General features: G+C 45.5%; 1 protein-coding gene across 1 annotated transcript; it reads left to right on the top strand.

The window, feature by feature from the left end:
• On the top strand, positions 1 to 15079 carry smad7 (SMAD family member 7). The gene is made up of 4 exons (XM_004074708.4): positions 1 to 1418; positions 2093 to 2146; positions 5324 to 5395; positions 14208 to 15079. Exons 1-4 carry the CDS (start codon positions 953 to 955, stop codon positions 14741 to 14743), a joined length of 1128 nt encoding a protein of 375 aa, XP_004074756.1. The 5' UTR covers positions 1 to 952; the 3' UTR covers positions 14744 to 15079.
• Positions 15080 to 17706: the final 2627 nt, after the last annotated feature.

Here is a 17706-nt window from a genome sequence, read left to right as displayed (position 1 = left end):
CGTGACCGGGCGCGTCAATGCGCACTGGAGACTGGAGACGGAGCAAGGGCACCCAAACCATCCGCCTCATTTACAGACAGAGAGCCCTTTAGCCCGGACCAGATCAGCTGTCTGCTCGCTTTCCTCCACGCTCAGCCACGGAAACTCCGTGAGAGATACGATTTTGGATTATTTTATCTGGAGGGATTGCTAAAAGCAGGCTCGCTGCGTGGACGCAAAAAAGAAAAAGAAAAACGGAGGGTCTTGCTGTGGCTTTACAAACGCGACTCAACTCCGGTGGGAGACCTGGATTTTTTTCTCCTTGGCTCACTATTTTACCAGAAGACCTCATCCACTACATACTAAAATATACATTTAAAGGTGGGGAGCCCCAGTTCGTGCGCTCGGATGAAGGATTTTGTGGATTATGCTACTCAAGACGCGGCGGAGAGCTTCGCTTTTTCATGGGATGATTGCGCCAGCGTTGAGGCTTAATTAGGCCTTAGGTTTTTCTTATAAGTACCAGTTAGTTGTGACTTGAATAAACATTTCTGACAGCGTTTTTCCCCCCGCTGTAAACCGTCACGGCGTTTTTTTAAAGGGGTCAGTTCACAGCGCCGGATTGCACAAAACTGTAACGCATTCGGGCTTCACGCAGCTCCGCTGCTGCAGGTTTCCTGCTCCGGTTTGGTGTTTCTAAGCTCATAGATGTGATCTTTTTTTTTTTTTGTATTCTGATCGTGGAAACGTTGGCTGTCCCGCCAACCTCGAGCGCTTTCTGGTGACCTTTCTGCAGGAAAAACAGCTTCAGAGACTGGCGCATGCTATAGATTTCCTCTGCTTCTCCAGCTCCCAGTTTTTCCACCGTTTTCTCTCAGGCTGCTTGTCATTGCCTGGACTCGGATCCCGGAATCTTCATGATTTGCGGACACCATGCTCGTTTTTTAGCCGGGAAACCCTCTTTTCGTCCCGCATGTTTAGGACCAAACGATCGGGGCTCGTCCGGCGACTCTGGAGGAGCCGTGCGCCCGTGGAGGGCGACGGGGAGACGGATAGAGGGACGCATGGCTCCGGGGGCTGCTGCATGGGCAAAGCGACAAAAGTGGCCAAGTCCAACGCGGGGTCGGAGGCCGAATTGAAGGCGTTGACCCACTCGGTACTGAAAAAGATCAAAGAAAAACAATTAGAGGTGCTTTTGCAGGCGGTGGAGTCCAAGGGGGGCGTCCGGAGCCCCTGCCTTCTCCTGCCCAGCAAAGTGGACGCCAAAGTGGGTCAACAGTCTTACTCCCTCCCCATGCTGCTCTACAAAGTGTTCAGGTGGCCGGACCTCAGGCATTCCTCGGAGCTGAAGAGGCTGTCGTGCTGTGAATCTTACGGGAAAGCCAACCCCGAGCTCGTTTGCTGCAACCCTCACCACATGAGCAGGCTCTGTGAACTCGGTGAGCTTCAATATTTTCACTAAAAAAAACTCCAAAAAAATGAGGTCCTAGGTGGAGAGAAGGCTGAAAAAGACTGTGCCAATTAACCTAATTCTAATGACAACACCTCTCTGGCACAGTGGTCTTCAGGTTCCATTGATCTGAAGCTGTGCCAGATCCTTTTAGCAGGTTTGGTGGTCGAGTTTGAATAGAAACCTACTTTAATTAATTGTTCCATTTGATTTTTTTTTTCCAAAACTCAAATCCTCCTCAGCTATACGCATTGTCGCGGTTTCAGATTTCCAAACACCCCTGTTAAGAATTTCAACATTTCATAATTGGCATCCAAAGTACAGAAAGACTCTCCAGTCTTGAAATGTGTGTGTTTATGTGTGTGTGTGCTTGCTTGGCGTCCCGGGCCAAAAGAGGCCCGTATCTCAGTTTGTCCTAGACGCTGATAGTGGCCCTTCTGGCGCCAGGCGGCCCCCTGTTTATCTGCCTGCCAATGAAAGGCAATAGCCGCCCGGCCAGCCTCACTGCCTGCTTCTCCAGGCGGAGCTGACAGGCACAAATCAGCCCTCCCCTGAAGAATGACAACTCTTATCAGAAAGTTCAGATCTCTCCTTTGTGTTTTTTTTCTTCCTCTTCTTTTCTCATGCAGTTTTTTTTCTTTCCCCCCCTCCTCCTCCACACAGAGTCTCCTCCTCCTCCTTATTCGCGATATCCCATGGACTATTTGAAACCACCAGGTGAGCTTGATGCATCATTTCACATGGATATTTCCTAAGTCATTGCTTTTTGTTTGTTTGTTTGTGCAATAATATGCATGTTTGAAGTGATGTCATGAGCTGCACTTCACGTTGGTGTCCTCTGCAGGAAATGGTGTTGTGATTTATGGGGAGTTGTGTGTGTGTGGGGGGGGGGCAGAGTGACACGCCTGGCTGGCTGGCCAATTCTAATGTGGCTAGCAGCCAGGGCAAGGCAATACGAAGTTGAGATACCAGCTATGGACTGACTGGCATGTCACCAGGGCTTGTGTGCATGTCTGAGTTGGGGGTGGGGTTGGGGGGGTGGTCTGTCCATCTATCTATTGTGAACCACAGTGCTGAGAGAGACAGACAACAGAGTCTGGAGCCAGTCAGCCTTTATCAGATGGAATGATCAGTAGATTAAGAGTGGGGTTTGCGGTGTGTGTTTGGGAGGGAGGGGGGTCTTTTCTCCACTCAAAGTGATTGCCCCCCCCCTCCACCACCACCACCACCCAACACTTGTTTTCTGACTTGACCCGGGCCCCCGTGTGGCAGCAGGCCACAGCATCGTCATGGGTTACATCCGCTTTGAAGACCAAACCCTCGTCTTTAATTATCTCTTATTTCTGATCATCTCAGCCTCCATGGGCGCAGAAACAGCCCGGAGTTAAACAGCCAACTGTCAGCCAGCCAGTTAGTCAGAAGAAGGAGAAAGTGGCTTTCAGTGAGTGGAAACAATAGGAAGTAATTGCAGCTGCAGCTGCGGTTCTTCATAGCCCCCCTCCTTCCTCTTCGCTCTCTCTTTGTCGTCTTTTACCATGCTCTGGTAATATTCTATGCTGACAAGCAGCTCCCCAAGCCCAAAGAGACGCTGCTACCCCCAAAAAGGTCTCTGCCGGTTCCCTGGGACTTGTCACGAGAGAGCCTCTGCAAGAATTTGCTTGGAAAGTTTCCAGCGATAAAAGGAAACAAGAAGGTAAATAGGAAATGCGAGCGGGATGCAGAAAAGGAAGTGATTACACAACTCTTGGTTCCACCCTGTTTCCCTTGTCCTAGCAGTCTCGAGTGTGTCCATGTGGCCGAGAATAGTAACAAGTCAGATGTTTTTATACTTTCCAAAAGTCCAAAAAAAACTGTGATATTTTCCCATAATTTTAAAGTCCCACTCCAACTAGCTTTTGATCTATTTTCAAAGCGTCTTCAGTTGTCTTTTAATTCTGATTATACCGTTTTTATCCAAAATTGAAGACAACCTGTGTCGTTTTCTAGGACATAGTTTCTGCAGGAGTTCATCAGAAATTTGCCTCTGAGTTGTGGGTGGCACCATTGGCAGGAAGTAAGCCTGTCTTCATTTCCCATCATCTCTTTGTTTACAGTTTCTTCCGCTAGCTTACAGCCCCTCACAACCCCAACCTAACATTAGCGGTGCAACAAAAACAACAAGCAATATTGGAGCTATCATGTACTTTTAGAACTAGATGCCAGCTCAGACGAGGAAACGAAGACGTACATGGATCTGTTTGTCTGCAAGTGGATGCATCCGAATGGAGCTTGTGGCCCGCCAGTTGTAATTTGTACGGAACTGCAAGTTTTTTCCAATGGCATGTTTTCGTCTGCTCCTGATTCACAACGATATGAAGAAATAAATTCGCTGAAATGCACTTGAATCTTGCATATGTCCTTCATCATGAGAAAAATGCTACAAGAACGTGTTAAAAACACCTAAAACACAATTTTCATTTGACTGGGTCTTTAAAAGTAGAACCTAACCTTTGAACAGCGCAGCTGCAGCAACTCCAAGAGTCTGTATAAAGAAGGTGAAGGACGTTTTAATTGGACACTGGAGTTTGCTGAAGGGTAGATGGACTCACACAGGGCAGATAAGTCCTCGAGGAGCGGTCAATCACCTGCATCCCATTACCAGATACCAGCCTCTTAGTGTCTATCTCCTTCATACAAGGCTGTTGAATCATCAGAAAATCTGCATATTAACTTTAAGAGGCCAATCAGACCTTGTAAATATCCACCTGAAGCGGAAGAGCGATGGCTTTTATGATGCTGCTTTTATGATGCCGGCGAGCAGGAAATGGGGTTATGTGCGTCAGGGTGCCTGTCCTGCCCTAGCGGTCAATATTAAAGGAGCCCAGGCATAAAACTTTACCTTGTTTCAGCTGTGCGGGCGGAGGATAAGTCCTCACTCTGTTTGGCTGTTCCTCGCTGATGCCCCTCCAGGCCTGTGGTCAGCTGTGAACTAGAACTCGGGAGGGCAAAGGCTTCCTGGCAGCAAATGAAAAGTGGCTTTCGCCTGCGGTGCCTCTTGGTTTTTGACCACAGCAGCACGCGCCGTGTCCGGACTGAGCAGGCAGGGGCGGACTGGGTCTTTTTATTTTCCACTCAACCCATCTAAGTTTGTTTGCTGAAATCAGACAAAGTTGCTCATTTCCAGTGACTTTTGTGTTTAATTCGAGCAGGGCACATGGCTTCCATTAGAGAGATCAGGAAAAAAAAAACAGACTTTAAAGTGACCACTGCACCCTTGGGTTCAGTTAGGTGTAGCTGACCTGCAGCTAAAGGAATGTATCATTAGTGAAACTACTAGTGTTGAGTTCTCTTGTGTGCTCTGTGATTTGCTGTGAAGAAAAATTATATCAGCTTTCAAGGACTGTGAGCTCCTTGTGTCTCATTGTAGAATGGAGAGACACCCCTTGTTTGGCACAAGTGCTGCTCTTCATGCTAATTGTCTGTACATATTTGAAAGAGCAGAAAACAATTATCGAGACACCAATCAGGGGTTTAATGTTTGATGTGAATTGGGTTATTGAGCAGGGATCAAAGTGTCCTGCACACAACCTCGCCTCGGTCATTAGCGGGAAGAATACGGCTCTTTCTAGATCAGCGGCTCGTCCAGGCAGAGACGCAGGGCTAACATTCCTCTCGGAGCAGTGGATTATGGGGGATTATCAGGGTTGTAAGAAATTCTCTGCTGTAAATTGTGTGTGTGTGTGTGTGTGTGTGTTAGAGAGTGTGGGCTTCATTTTCAGCGTCTTCATTAGGCATTGATTTCACCCGGTGATTGACGACCTCACAGCTGCTGCTTCTCTTCACAGACACACACAGAAGCACGCCTCCATAAACTCGCCGTTAACTCACTATCTTTTTTTTAATTTTTCCCATCAGATTCTCCAGGCTCTGGACCTTCATCCAGTGACACTGGAGGAACCACATACTCGGCCCCTGTGGGGCTTTCAGGTAAATAATTCCTTAAATTCATCTTTTTTCTTCTCCCCCTTCCTTTTTCCTCTTCCTAAATATCATTTTCCCTCCTCTGTTTTCTTTTCCTTCTCTTTTTGCATTCCTCCCAGCACACACACACACACACACATCCCCTCCATACTTGTGATGATGAGGCAGTGGTTGTGGGGGCCCCTGCTTCCCCTCAGTAATAAAAAAGCCAGTGAAGGAGGGTGGTGGAGTTCTCCCACATCCACATAAATTCCTCCCTCCTGGCTCTTTGAACAACACTCCTCTCTTCTCTCCCAGTCACTCTCATCTCTTTTCCGTATAATGTTGTAATGGAGGACAAATACGCCGGGCCGTTGTTTTGAGAAGAATCCATTTGGCGCATGCGGCGTTGTGGGGTGGAGGTGTGCGTGTGTGTGTGGGGGGCAGGCTTGGACTGACATTCGAGTGTTTGTTTCAGCGTGTTTGCTCAAACAGGCGATGTCTTTGTGGGACTCTCCTCTGAGCTCTGTGGTTTTAAGTGAGACACAGCTGCCTTTCTTTCTTCCAGCTCTCAGACAGGACATGTTTCGGGCTTCCTCAGCTTTTCTCCCATAATCCCCCCCCTTGGCAGTGTCGCCTTCCTAACCCAGTGCCCAGTCCGCAGGCTGTTGAATAGGATGATGCTCTTGAGAGAGAGGGAGTGGGTTTCCTCCCTGTTCCGTGCTCTCCTCTGCCTCAGATGGTTGTCATTACCGGGCCTGTTTCATGTCAGTTGGTGCTTCTTGCCTATACCCCTCCCGCCTTCTTTTGTTTGGTGGTAGGGGGTGGAGGTTGGATGTGTGTCCAGAAAGGGTGGGGGTGGAATGATCCAAGTGGAGCTTAGGGTTCAGAAATCATGCTGCCCTCCTCCTTCTCCTCCTCCCCAGCATCAGATGGACACCAAAGTCCTCCCTGCGTGCAATAACCAAAGACACATTTTGGAAGTTCAGACTCTGAAACCCAAGAAGTGGAGTCTTAACAGGCCCCCCATGCTCCTTCCATCAGTTCAATAATGTCACCCCCCCCCTCCTCCTCTTTTTGCCTTCTTCACCTCCCCAGTTTCCCTTCCTTGCAAGGATGGCATTGCCGTTGTTTGGTGACTTGGCTTCCTCTGTGAGAGTTAAAGAGGAGGTAGAGGAGCAGAGTTTGATGAAGCACTCTGGCCTTCATGATTTCCCTGGCAAGCTAGAGGAGGAAAAAAAAACTAATCCATTCCTCTTCTTCCTCCCTCCCTCCGTCTCTGCTCCCTCCCTCTGGGGCCCTGACAAAAGAAACATGGCTCTCCCAGAGGCCCGCTGCTGACCTTCTAATTCACTCGCTCTGCCCTTTTTATGGGCTTCTTCTTCAGACATATTTGCAGGGAAGCTCTGAGGAGAAGAGAGGGAACAATTTAAAGTCTTTCTTTTATTGTGCTTGAATAAATAGGGGCCTAATGTCTTTAAGAAAAACATAAAAAAATCTGTAAAGAAGTCGTTTATGACATGGAGTATACAGTTACCACCAAATATGTCATTTCTTTTTGTAAATGTGAAACCAAATGAGTTTAACAGACTAAGATCTCTAATTAAACATCCTTGAAAAACTAGGAGTCTTCAGGCTGGAAGGAGTTAAGTGAACTGCGACAGTGACAAGCACAAATGCAAACTAGGCTGCCTGCCAGGCTAGCAGCTCCAAAGCTCCCCTCGCTGGCGCACGTCATCAGCTCGGAACAGAGCAAAGAGGAAGGGTAGAGGAGAGGATGGCTGGATCCGGCGTCAGGGCGCCGGTTGTGGTTTGAGCTGGGGTGAGGACTCAGCTCAGAGGTTTAGGTTCACCAGAGAACTAAATGGAGAGATCAAAAGAGGGGATTGTGAAATGGTGATCGGGTCAGGGTTAAGAGGGTGCTGGACTGTTGGTTATAAATCTGTGGAGTGTTAAGTAACTGAGTTATAAGCAGCTTAGGTAATATTCATGCTGCCATTCATCCTTTTGACAAGCTTTAAAAGTTGTGAGAGTGTTTTATGTTACATTTATTTACACTGGAGTATATTACCTGTGAATATTTACTTACTTGTTTTTTGTAGTTTTTCTGTTTACTGAAAGTGTTTTAGGCACACTGTCTTCATTTCTTTTTAAGAGTTATGGATTTTTCCACATCAAAAAACTTCCAGTTGGAGATCAGTCTTTCTTAAACTAGGTCTAGACTTGAGTTTGTGCCAGAAGCTTGGATGTGTAGCATTGGTGTCTCAGTGACATGCCTGTTGGTGCCATTGGGGACAGACCTGGAGTGCCTGGATGTAAGAGGATCCAGTCGGGCTGCGGTGACATGCATGTGCGCGCGCACACACACACAACGCAGATAAAATGACCCAGTGCGAGCCCTGGCGCATGGCCGACTGTCACACAGGCGCTTCCTCCCACTGCAGGTTAAATTTAGACCGAGTTGTATTCTTACACCACCAGCCAGTCACCTCGCTCGACAGACAGTCGGCCAGCCCTTCAGTCAGTCAATTAGTCATCCAGTGAATCTGCTAGAAGTGTAACCTTCATCAGGGGCTCTGATGGAGATTAAATTTAGTCTTGGCACCTTGGCTCATTAAATCAAACTAATTCTGCTGTCACATAGGAGGCCCCAAAGAAATGGCCCATTTTTGGTGCAGCGCAAAGATGTAGAGTTCCTGTCAGGAAGTGAGGTTTTGTTTGAGTATCGCTGCAGTAATACATTAGAAACCATTTTTATTCCTTCAAACAAAACAAAGATTTCTCAAATAATTAAGAGCAGCACATAGCACCCTCAGTCCACCTCTCTCCTTCGGCATTCCTGCCTTGTTTGGGTTAGGGAAAGGAAAGGGCCGCGCAGGATATGATCTCATGTCTTTGAGGAAAAGGCGAGCAGACAGGGAGGCAGCTGAGGCCTCATCTTGACAGAAAACAAACACTGGGGTGCACTAAGCAGAACGAAAGGAGGGTGTGAAGAAAGAAAGAGAAACCGAGCGCTTGGTTTACTCGTAGAAAAACGTGTCAATTCCTTTTTATGGAGGTCCCTTCTAGATAGAAATATGGTTTTCTTCTAAATGTGCAGTCTTTTCGGCTCAAACGGTAAGAGGAAGGACTGAAGAGGGAGAGATGATGGCGGCTTTGGGTGGAGGGAAAGATGTCTGACGGCTCTGCTCCGCTCTCTGTAATTTGGAGACTGCGAGTTAACCAGCCAGGCGAGCAGAGCCGGGCCGCTCCGTGCTGGGCCAGGATCTCTCATTACTCCCCACTTCCTCTCCTTGCGCGGCAGCCAAGCCGCCTCTTGGCAAGGGACTCAATTTTTGGTTTTGGCCGCCCTCTGCTCCCCACCCTGTGTCATTATGCTGCACAAAACGAAAAAACAGCAAGCAGAGACAGCAGACGGTTGGAGAGCAGAGAGGACGGAGGAAAGTGTGCCTCACTTGCTTTGCATTTCGTTTGCCTTCAAGTGCCTCATAGTCGGAGGCTGCAGCCCACATTAGCGTAGCCCCCTGATTGGAAAGGAGGGCATTGTAGCTTTGGCTCCAGACCACAGCTGGAGGGAAGCCCAGAACACGGAGAACACAGTTTGGGTTTGCACCGATGCTCTGGAAGTGGATTTTGACATTACCTTGAAGTATGAAACCATGAACAAGAAGGGAGAATGTGTGAAAGGAAAAAAGGGAAGGGAGGGATAAATCCCTCCTCAGAGGAGTTTAAAAGGAAATAGAAATAAGTGGAGACATATGCCCACAGACCCTTGTGTGTGTGTCAGACTTCTGAAGTGAGACACTCTGTCTCCAGCTCATTCATGAAGTGGGAGTGTGACTCAGAGACAGGATTGTCCTTGTTGGGACCTACATCTTTATCTGCGTAGACACACACCGACTTACAGAGGTAGTTAATAACAGGGTAAAAACACACATCTAACTGGCTTTGCTGGTTGCCAGTATGTTTGCGGCATCTTTTTAATGTAGTTCCCACGGTGTTTTGTGCTACTACAATGCGGGTGATTGTTCAGCTTGTCTGTCCATCTGCCTGTACGCCCTTTGTATGTGTGTGCGTTTGTGCAAAGGGCTCCAAGATTCAGATCTCTGGTGGTAATCTCCTGACTTGTGTGTTTGTAAAAATAAGCTTCGTGACATCATTCCAGTCTGCCTGGCACCCTGTTTCCAACTAGCTGGTGTTTATTAGTCCTGTCACCCTGGAAAATCTGCTGCTGATGGTGAGTGTGAGGGTCAGCATGATGAAGTGTCGGAATAAGACCTCTATAGGAATAGGGAGACCGGCATAACAGGAGAACAAAATGTCCCACAGTGAAAAAAGCATTGTGCTGCGGCTTAATCTGCTTCCAGATGGAGGATGCAGTCCAAATAATCAGGAGGCATTCCTTTCCGAGTGACATCAAGGCTTGCGGATCGTGTTATTCATGGAGAAACTTGTGCTTTAAATGGACCTCTTAAGAAAACGTGGCGCCGTTTTTTTCCTTATCTCCTCCCGGTCTTGACCGGATGGTCCGTGTTAGAGATGGCGTGTCTGCAACTCGTTCCATCTGTCTGTGTTTCTGCGAGGAGTCTGATCTGCAGATAGCAAAACTCTGCCACTCCCCTGTGTGGTTTTCCTGCCATCAGGGCTTATTTGGGTTTCCTGAAGTGGGGGAAGAACTTAACAGCTTACATAACATGGTACCCTAAAGCAGTACTTCCTTTCTTTGAGTAGATTTTAACCCACTACTATTTGACTGCATAATCAGAGGTATAGGTATGTCAATCTTGAGCAGCAAATTAGCATTGGATCATCCTTTATTGGTGACTGCTTTAATTTACATGCATTTAATAGTTGTCTGAAGCTTGCAGTGGTCACAGTTGGCCTATATTTATAGACATATGGGCTGCAAAGGCTTCTAAACTGTTTGTATACCAAAATTATGAAAAACTATCTGGATGCAAAGCACATAGGGATGAAGGATTTCTGCCAAACCACACTTTGCCTGATACCTGAAAGGATTAATAGTTAGTTTTACAAGAAAATAAAACATTAAAAATTAGAAAAGCAGGTCTGCATTAGTGGAGTGTTTGGGGGGGGGGGGGGGGGGTACTTTACGATCCGATTAACAAATATCACAAATAAGCCTAAAAAATGTTGATTCTGTGAGCTTCTGTTTTGCTCAGAATCACATTCAGGAGCAAACAGTTTCCGCACTAAAAAAAGAACTGAAAACAGACTAGGTAGTGTTAAAGTTTAGACTTAAGTGTGATCACACAGTAGCATAACTGCTGGGCTTTCTTTCCCTAAAGTGGCCGGCTCCTACTAAACCCAGCAGACAGTCCTTTGTTGAGGATTTGCTTCTAAAACTCAGAAGAAAAATCAATGATGCCAAAAATGTTGCGCTCGAAAGCAGAGCTTGCTTGGATTCGGCTGCAGATAAAAGCACACTCTTCATGTTGAACATGTACGGCATGGGAGAGGGAACAAAAGGAATGCTTCTCGGGTGACCCTTAACCTTTGGAATAGACTTTCCCCGGCTTGAAAGAGGGTGTTGACTTAGAAAATAATGCACCGTAAAGAGCTCTTCCTCCTCCCTCTGGCTGCTTCCTTCATGTTTTCCTCGTTCCCCTTTTTTCTGCCGCCGAGTGTATGTTTGTTTGTGATGACGACAGGGTCATTACACGTCTGAGCGAAGGCCACTCTTTGGGGATCAGTGCGAGACAGTTCTGGGGATTGTTCTCGCCGTTTGCCGACGCTGAAAGTGCTCGGAACCGAAGGCAGAAAATTGAGTGTACGTGTGACGGTGTGAACGTTTCTCTGACTGTGTTGGCTTCTAAGAATAGCAGCACCCTGGTGTGCGTGTGTCCGTGTGTGTGTGGAGTCAGACGGAGGTAATGATTAACCTTTCCAGACTGTGCCTCTGGCCCTAAGTGAAACACACAGTCTGCCACCCCACCCACTGCTGCCCTCAGCCATCCCTGCCCCCTCCAGACACTCTTTTAATCGGGCAACTATTAAAACACAAAGAGGGACCGAAACATGACAAACTTTCAATTCTTTGTAGCATTTTTATCGTCCGATTTGTGCCAGTATGCTTAAATCATCAAGAGATTTTTTACACAAAAGTAGAAATTCATATTTTTGACTCCAAATGCTGCTTCCTGCCTTCGTCTTTTTAAAAAAAACAAAAGATGTCCTCAAAAAGTGCAAGCGATCACATGGCCCATTTCAGCTGCCCCTTTGTGTCAGAGAAAAAAAGGGCCTTTTATTTTGAAAAGGAGGGTGGCCGAATCTGGATCCAGGAGAAAAGGAGCTGAGCTTAAAGGGCTGAGGTGACAGATGGCCGGAGGCTGCCAGCCAGGCAGCTTATCTCCAGCAAGAAGAACCACGGCACAAGCAGTCTGAGAGTGCGGACAAGCAGGTGGGGAGGCAGGCTAAAGCTTCAGCAGGCAGACAGGCAGACAGACAGACAGATGAACAGTAAGAATTCAGGTGTTAGGAAAAGGGACACATGGTCCTCGGGAGTCTGTCACGCAATCGATAAGCTCCGCACTTTGTGTCACAAAATGAACTTCAAAAGGAGGCCTTTCATGAGGAAAGAAAATGAGGGTTTTTAGAAATCTCCATGTTTAGCTGGCAGTGTGAGGTGTTAGCTCACCTGCTGTTTGGACAATCTGTGAACATTTAGATGGAGCAGTCCACCCATCTCCAGTTTCACTAGAGGAACTGAGCAGAATGAGTTTGTTTACCTGTAGGGGGGATTGAAGCTGGGCAGAGAATGGTGATGGTTTTATAGAAATGGCCATTTGATGTCACGGTGTCATACATGAAGAGCAGAATGCTGCATTTTATGACAAAGTGCTAAAAAGTATTCAACCGTGACTGATTAGCAGCTTGTCTTTGAGTCTATTGGGTCTGTTTATAGTCGGTCTGGTGAAGCGATATTTGCCTAAACAAAGGATCGCTGTAACGGCGTTGCTTTACTGGCTTTGTAGCTTTTTCTTCTGCTTGGAATATTATCAGTCAGTGTTTTTTTTTTTTTTTTTTTTTTGCAGTTTTTCCTTTTATGGTTTTCTTTTCTCCGATGTGGATAGAAGAAGCCCGTGAGGCAGTGGAAGCGGGGCAGTTCGTGCAGTCCTGAATAGCAGGGTGTTTTCAGGCTGCAATGACAGGCTCAGACAGGCAGTCTCTCTAATGACCTGTGACGCCAAGCTCTGTCTCCTAGCAAAAACAAACACGCACACACGCAGAAGGCCGCACAGGTGAGCGCCGCTTGAAGGCTCACTGTGAACTTTTAAGAAGTCTGAGTCCTTCTCTTTATCCACCTGTGTGTCTAAAAGACATGTCAGGATCGGAGGCTGACATCTGCAGGAGACACAAAGTCTTATCTGGGAGATAAATCCCTCCTTTTCCCCCCGTTTAGATCGCTGGATGTTTTGTTTTCCTGTGCACGCCATGAGATTTAAAATAAAATCCCCCTCTGGCTCGGTTTGGTCCAACTTCAAAGGACACAAGCCCTTCTTGCTTTATGGAGAAGCATGCTTTCAGTTTGCGCCCCCCCCCCTTCCCCATCCTCGTCTTCCTCTCCTAATGTTGTCTTTTTCCCTCCCCTCTCCCTGCATTTAATGAAGGCTAATGACAGGCCGTGCTAAGTCAGCTTGGACCGGCAAAGATCCTGCCGCATTACCATTACAGTTAGTCTCAGACGGGACCTTCCAAATTACCGGTTACATTCCCAGCTACTGCCAAATGAAAGAGGGAGTCAAATGAGAAAGATGTGTGCTGGGAGGGACTTTGTCTCCCCTCTTTTTTTTATGTAAAAACTTGTTTCGACGGGAAAAAAATCCAGCAAAGAGACAAATCCAGATAAGAGAAGTCGCAACAAAGAGGTGGGGACCCTTCAAAAGCTTCAAAGGTACCTAAAGATCAGGAGAGGGAAGCAAAAGTTGCAGAAGTAACAGTCAAAATATGTGAAAAGCATTCCTTCTCTGCTCCCCGCCCCCCTCCCTGTCTCCCTCCATTTCCCTTGCGCCTGACTGGCTCCCACTTTTCTAGCTGAGAGCCAGATTTCTGCGGAATAGAGATATGAAGGGCGAGGGGGGGACGGCACAGGAGGCACTCCGAAGGGGGGGAAACAGGCGAGGGGGGGAAGGAGTTTGGAAACTAGAGCATAGCCATTTCTACACTTCTTTTACACCCAGGGGAAACTTTAGACCGGTGAGGCCTTGCTTGTCAACGGTCCAGACACCAGAGTTCGAGAGTTAACGGCCTGTCTCAAACGTCTGCCGCGCATGGTTTATGTGTTTGTGTGAGAGCTCTTCATCTGGTTGCCGCCAGAGTCATCCTAGCTTTATCTTTGTCAATCAAAGATGGGTTTTTATTTTTATTTTATATCCTCCAGCAGAGTGAGAAGTGTTGCTGTAGAGACGATGAGGACGGTAGGCTGACGTCAGTACATTGTTGGCAGTGCTGCTACAAAAATACAGTGAGCCAGACAGAAGATAAGCATTTAATGCCTAGATAAATATTGTAGTACATGTGGAAACTTGCCTGGCTGTGTCTCTGGGTTGATTTTCTTGTCAAAGATCCAGGAATTCCGACATGGCTTTCCTGCATGGCAGAAATTGGGGAGGACAGTTTTGTTTTGGCTCCCGACTTAAGAGAAGTCGCAATTTCCCAAAACAGTGATAAAGCATACTTTCTTCCGTTGCAGCAGATTTCCTTTTAGATATATTTGACATTTGAGTTTTCTATCCACTTCTCTTTGCACCTCTTTACTTATTTACCATAATCATTGATGTTACTTTTTTTATAACATTCTATGCTTCCTCTTTTTCAGATTCTTTGGCGTTGCAGGACTCTGAGCGAGGCTATTGGTGCGTGGTGGCTTACTGGGAGGAGAAGACACGCGTTGGGCGCCTCTATTCGGTCCAGGAGCCCTCTCTGGACATTTTCTATGATCTACCTCAAGGGAACGGCTTCTGCCTGGGCCAGCTCTGCTCCGACAACAAGTCCCAACTGGTGCAGATGGTGCGGAGCAAGATCGGTTATGGCATCCAGCTGACACGCGAGCCAGACGGAGTGTGGGTCTACAACCGCAGCTGCTACCCTATCTTCATCAAGTCGGCCACACTGGACAACCCAGACTCACGCACGCTGCTGGTGCACAAGGTGTTTCCTGGATTCTCCATTAAAGCTTTTGACTATGACAAGGCCAACAGCCTCCAGAGGCCAAACGACCACGAGTTCACGCAGCAGCCTCGCACAGGCTTCACGGTGCAGATAAGCTTTGTGAAAGGCTGGGGACAATGCTACACCAGACAGTTCATCAGTAGTTGCCCATGCTGGTTAGAAGTCATCTTCAACACCCGATAGCAGCAGCCTTTTCCCTCGTCACCCTCATCCTCGGAAAAAAAATACTTCACCCATCTTTCTTTTTTCGTTCCAGCGGCTCAAACACAGAAAAAAAAGGATTTAAAAGAAGAAGAAGAAAGTTTAAAATCCTGACAGACTTTGTTTCATAATTGACTGAAATTTAATTAAAGAAGAAGTGAAAAAAATGTATTTTATGTTAAATATAAATATATTATTAATTGTAAATATGAAGATGTTTTATATGCATCATTATTTATGTATTGTGCAATGTGTTGATGAGAAAAAAACAAGATGCACTTTGCTTAATATAAGTACAAAAACAAAGAAATGCCAAAATAATAAAAAAAAGCCAATAATATTTTGTATTCAGTCTCTTTGGTTTTTCCTTCTTTTGGGGGGATTTTAACATTATTATTTTACCAGCCTTCTTTTTGCACAATTTTCAAATCAGTTCATTAAATTGGATCCACATGTTCCCTCCATAAAGCCCCTCTAATTTTGTCTTCTTTATAACTAAAGTCAACATTGGCTTGACTTAGTGTTACTAAAGGGCTTTTAGGCCATGCCGTGTATCTTAAAAGCAATTTCCTCAAAGACAAAAATGAGTCAGACTTTGACAGAATCCCATCTCAAAGCCCCCTGTTTCTACAGCCTCATCATGCCTAAAAACTGTCTGTTTTCTTGAGTTATTTGGGGAAGAATGTCTCTCATCTTCTCTGTCATTACCTGACTCATGACATCACAGCCAGGAAGCGGTAATGGCGATTGTCAGGAACCAATAAAGTCAACAGTGGGTCCAGGTTTCTAAAGGAACCAGTTTATTCAAATGTTTGGTTAAGAGAAAGGATGAAGATTTTTTTTGTCACATCTATGAAAAGTAACTATGGAGACAAAACTAAAGTCTTTGATACTGACTATGCCGTGGACGCTATGGCCTATTTATGAACGCTTAAAGCTCTACAAACGAGACAAACCAGATCTAATAAACACTTAGTATGTGTGTGTGTGAGTCTGTCTGGACCTCGTCCTGTTGCTAGTCAGATGGGTGTCTGTGAAGAGGATTATTACTGTAAGCCTGCTTTACCCATACACTGTCTCAAAGCCCTACATTCACAAGACCCACTTTCCACACCATCCCATATCTACTCTGCGCTCTTTTTAGAACGGCAAGAACGACTTTTTTTTAACCCTTGTGCTATCTTAGATGACCCCACCCTTGCATTGACGTGTTCTCCCTAGCATGATAAAGGTGGGGAGGATTTCATGTAATCCATGGACACCAGTGAGGATCACAAATCATTGAAGAAAAAAGGTTCAGAGCACTGTCTGGTGGGTCTAGATGACCCAACTCCCAATGTTAAAGTGCCTAGGATAGCACAAGGGTTACACATAAAGGTAAAATGGAATTCAACGATGATTCTCCATGATGAAATTAAGCCCAAACAGTTATGAACTTGAACCTTTAGTAGATTCCTACTCTTGCATTCTTTCCCATTTAAAAAAAACCTGTAGTAAAACAACTGATTTTTCTTTCAACAAAGAGGACCCAGCACCAAAACAGTTATTTTACATCAGATGTAAACTGTGCAAGCTAAATGTTCCTCTAGCATCTCTGGACAAATCTCAAAATGACACAAAAAAAACCGGCTAAAACCCTCCCAGCTGTAATCCCTAACCTTTCAAATTTAGATAAAGTAGCTTGGTGCTTTGGGTGCGTGTGTATTTGTGGTTACATGACCCATGACTTCCCTCAGACAGGATGACCTTGTTCTATAATTCTATTAAAACTGTTACAGGATTTGTAAACAACCTTAACAAAACACATGTTTACTTTACAAATGTTTGCATCAATATTCTCTCCGAAAAACCGCAGCACTTTATGAGCTAGTAAATAAACCTTTGGGATAAAACTTCAACAAATGTAGAGCAATTTTCTTTAATTTGTTCAAATCAGATGCAAATGATCAAGTAAATTGTATTTTTAGTAGTCTAAAAAAGTAGCATATTAATTACTTACCTTTATTTTTACATTCAGAGCAGTTGACAAAATGGCCCTCGTGAAATGGCAGCATCTACTGCTAAATTTCACACGCTTTAGATGAAATTAAAGTTATTATAAAATAAATGTCTAAAATGTATTTTTCATCATTAAAAAATGTTTTATGCTGATTCTAAAAGGAGGTTTGAAATTTTCCTGGGTTATAAGGAAGTGAAGAGCAGAAAAGTTTGGGATACGACTATTACCTGGAATTTAAACTTTAACCTTTGTGCTAACCTATGGGGTCCAGATGACCCGATCCTTACATTGACGTGTTATTCCTACCATGACAAAGGTGGATAAAGGTGAAGAGGATTTCATGAAATCCATGGACACCAGTGAAGATCACATATCAATGATGAAAAAAGGATCAGTGCACTGTCTAGTGGGTCTAGATGACCCAACTCCCAATGTTAAAGTGCCTAGGAGAACACAAGGGTTACACAGGAATTATATTTCTTTTTTTGGCATGAATAAAAACAGAAATGCATAGAGACACTAGTATCTGCTTAACATGTGAGAATGTTTTCTACTTTTGACAGTAGCTTGTAGTTCTTTACAGTTACTAGTACAAGGGTTACAACCAGGAAAAGGTGTCAAGAGATGTAAGTAAACCTCATTTTGTTTTCTTGGAGAGTGTTGTTTTTGTTTTATAAAACGTATATTTGTGTAGTAATATGTGTGTGGCTAATACAAAGATGCTTTTCGTGGTCAGTTGTTAGTTGTAGCCTTCATTGTTTGGAGTTGAGTTGTTTCCTTCTGATTAGGCCTGCTGGATGTTTTTGTTTCACAGTTTTATTGTCTGCTGTTGGATTTGAAATAATAATGTTGTTGTTGTTGTTGTTTCTCTTTCGGCTTTTCCCATCAGGGGTCGCCACAGCGAACGAGTTGCATGGTAAACTTGGCAATGTTTTACGCTGGATGC

The sequence above is a fragment of the Oryzias latipes genome, chromosome 12, assembly GCF_002234675.1.
Source record: "Oryzias latipes chromosome 12, ASM223467v1".
Lineage (NCBI taxonomy): Eukaryota > Metazoa > Chordata > Actinopteri > Beloniformes > Adrianichthyidae > Oryzias > Oryzias latipes.
Note: the sequence above shows the minus strand (reverse complement) of the source record. Positions and strands in the feature narration are given on the sequence as shown.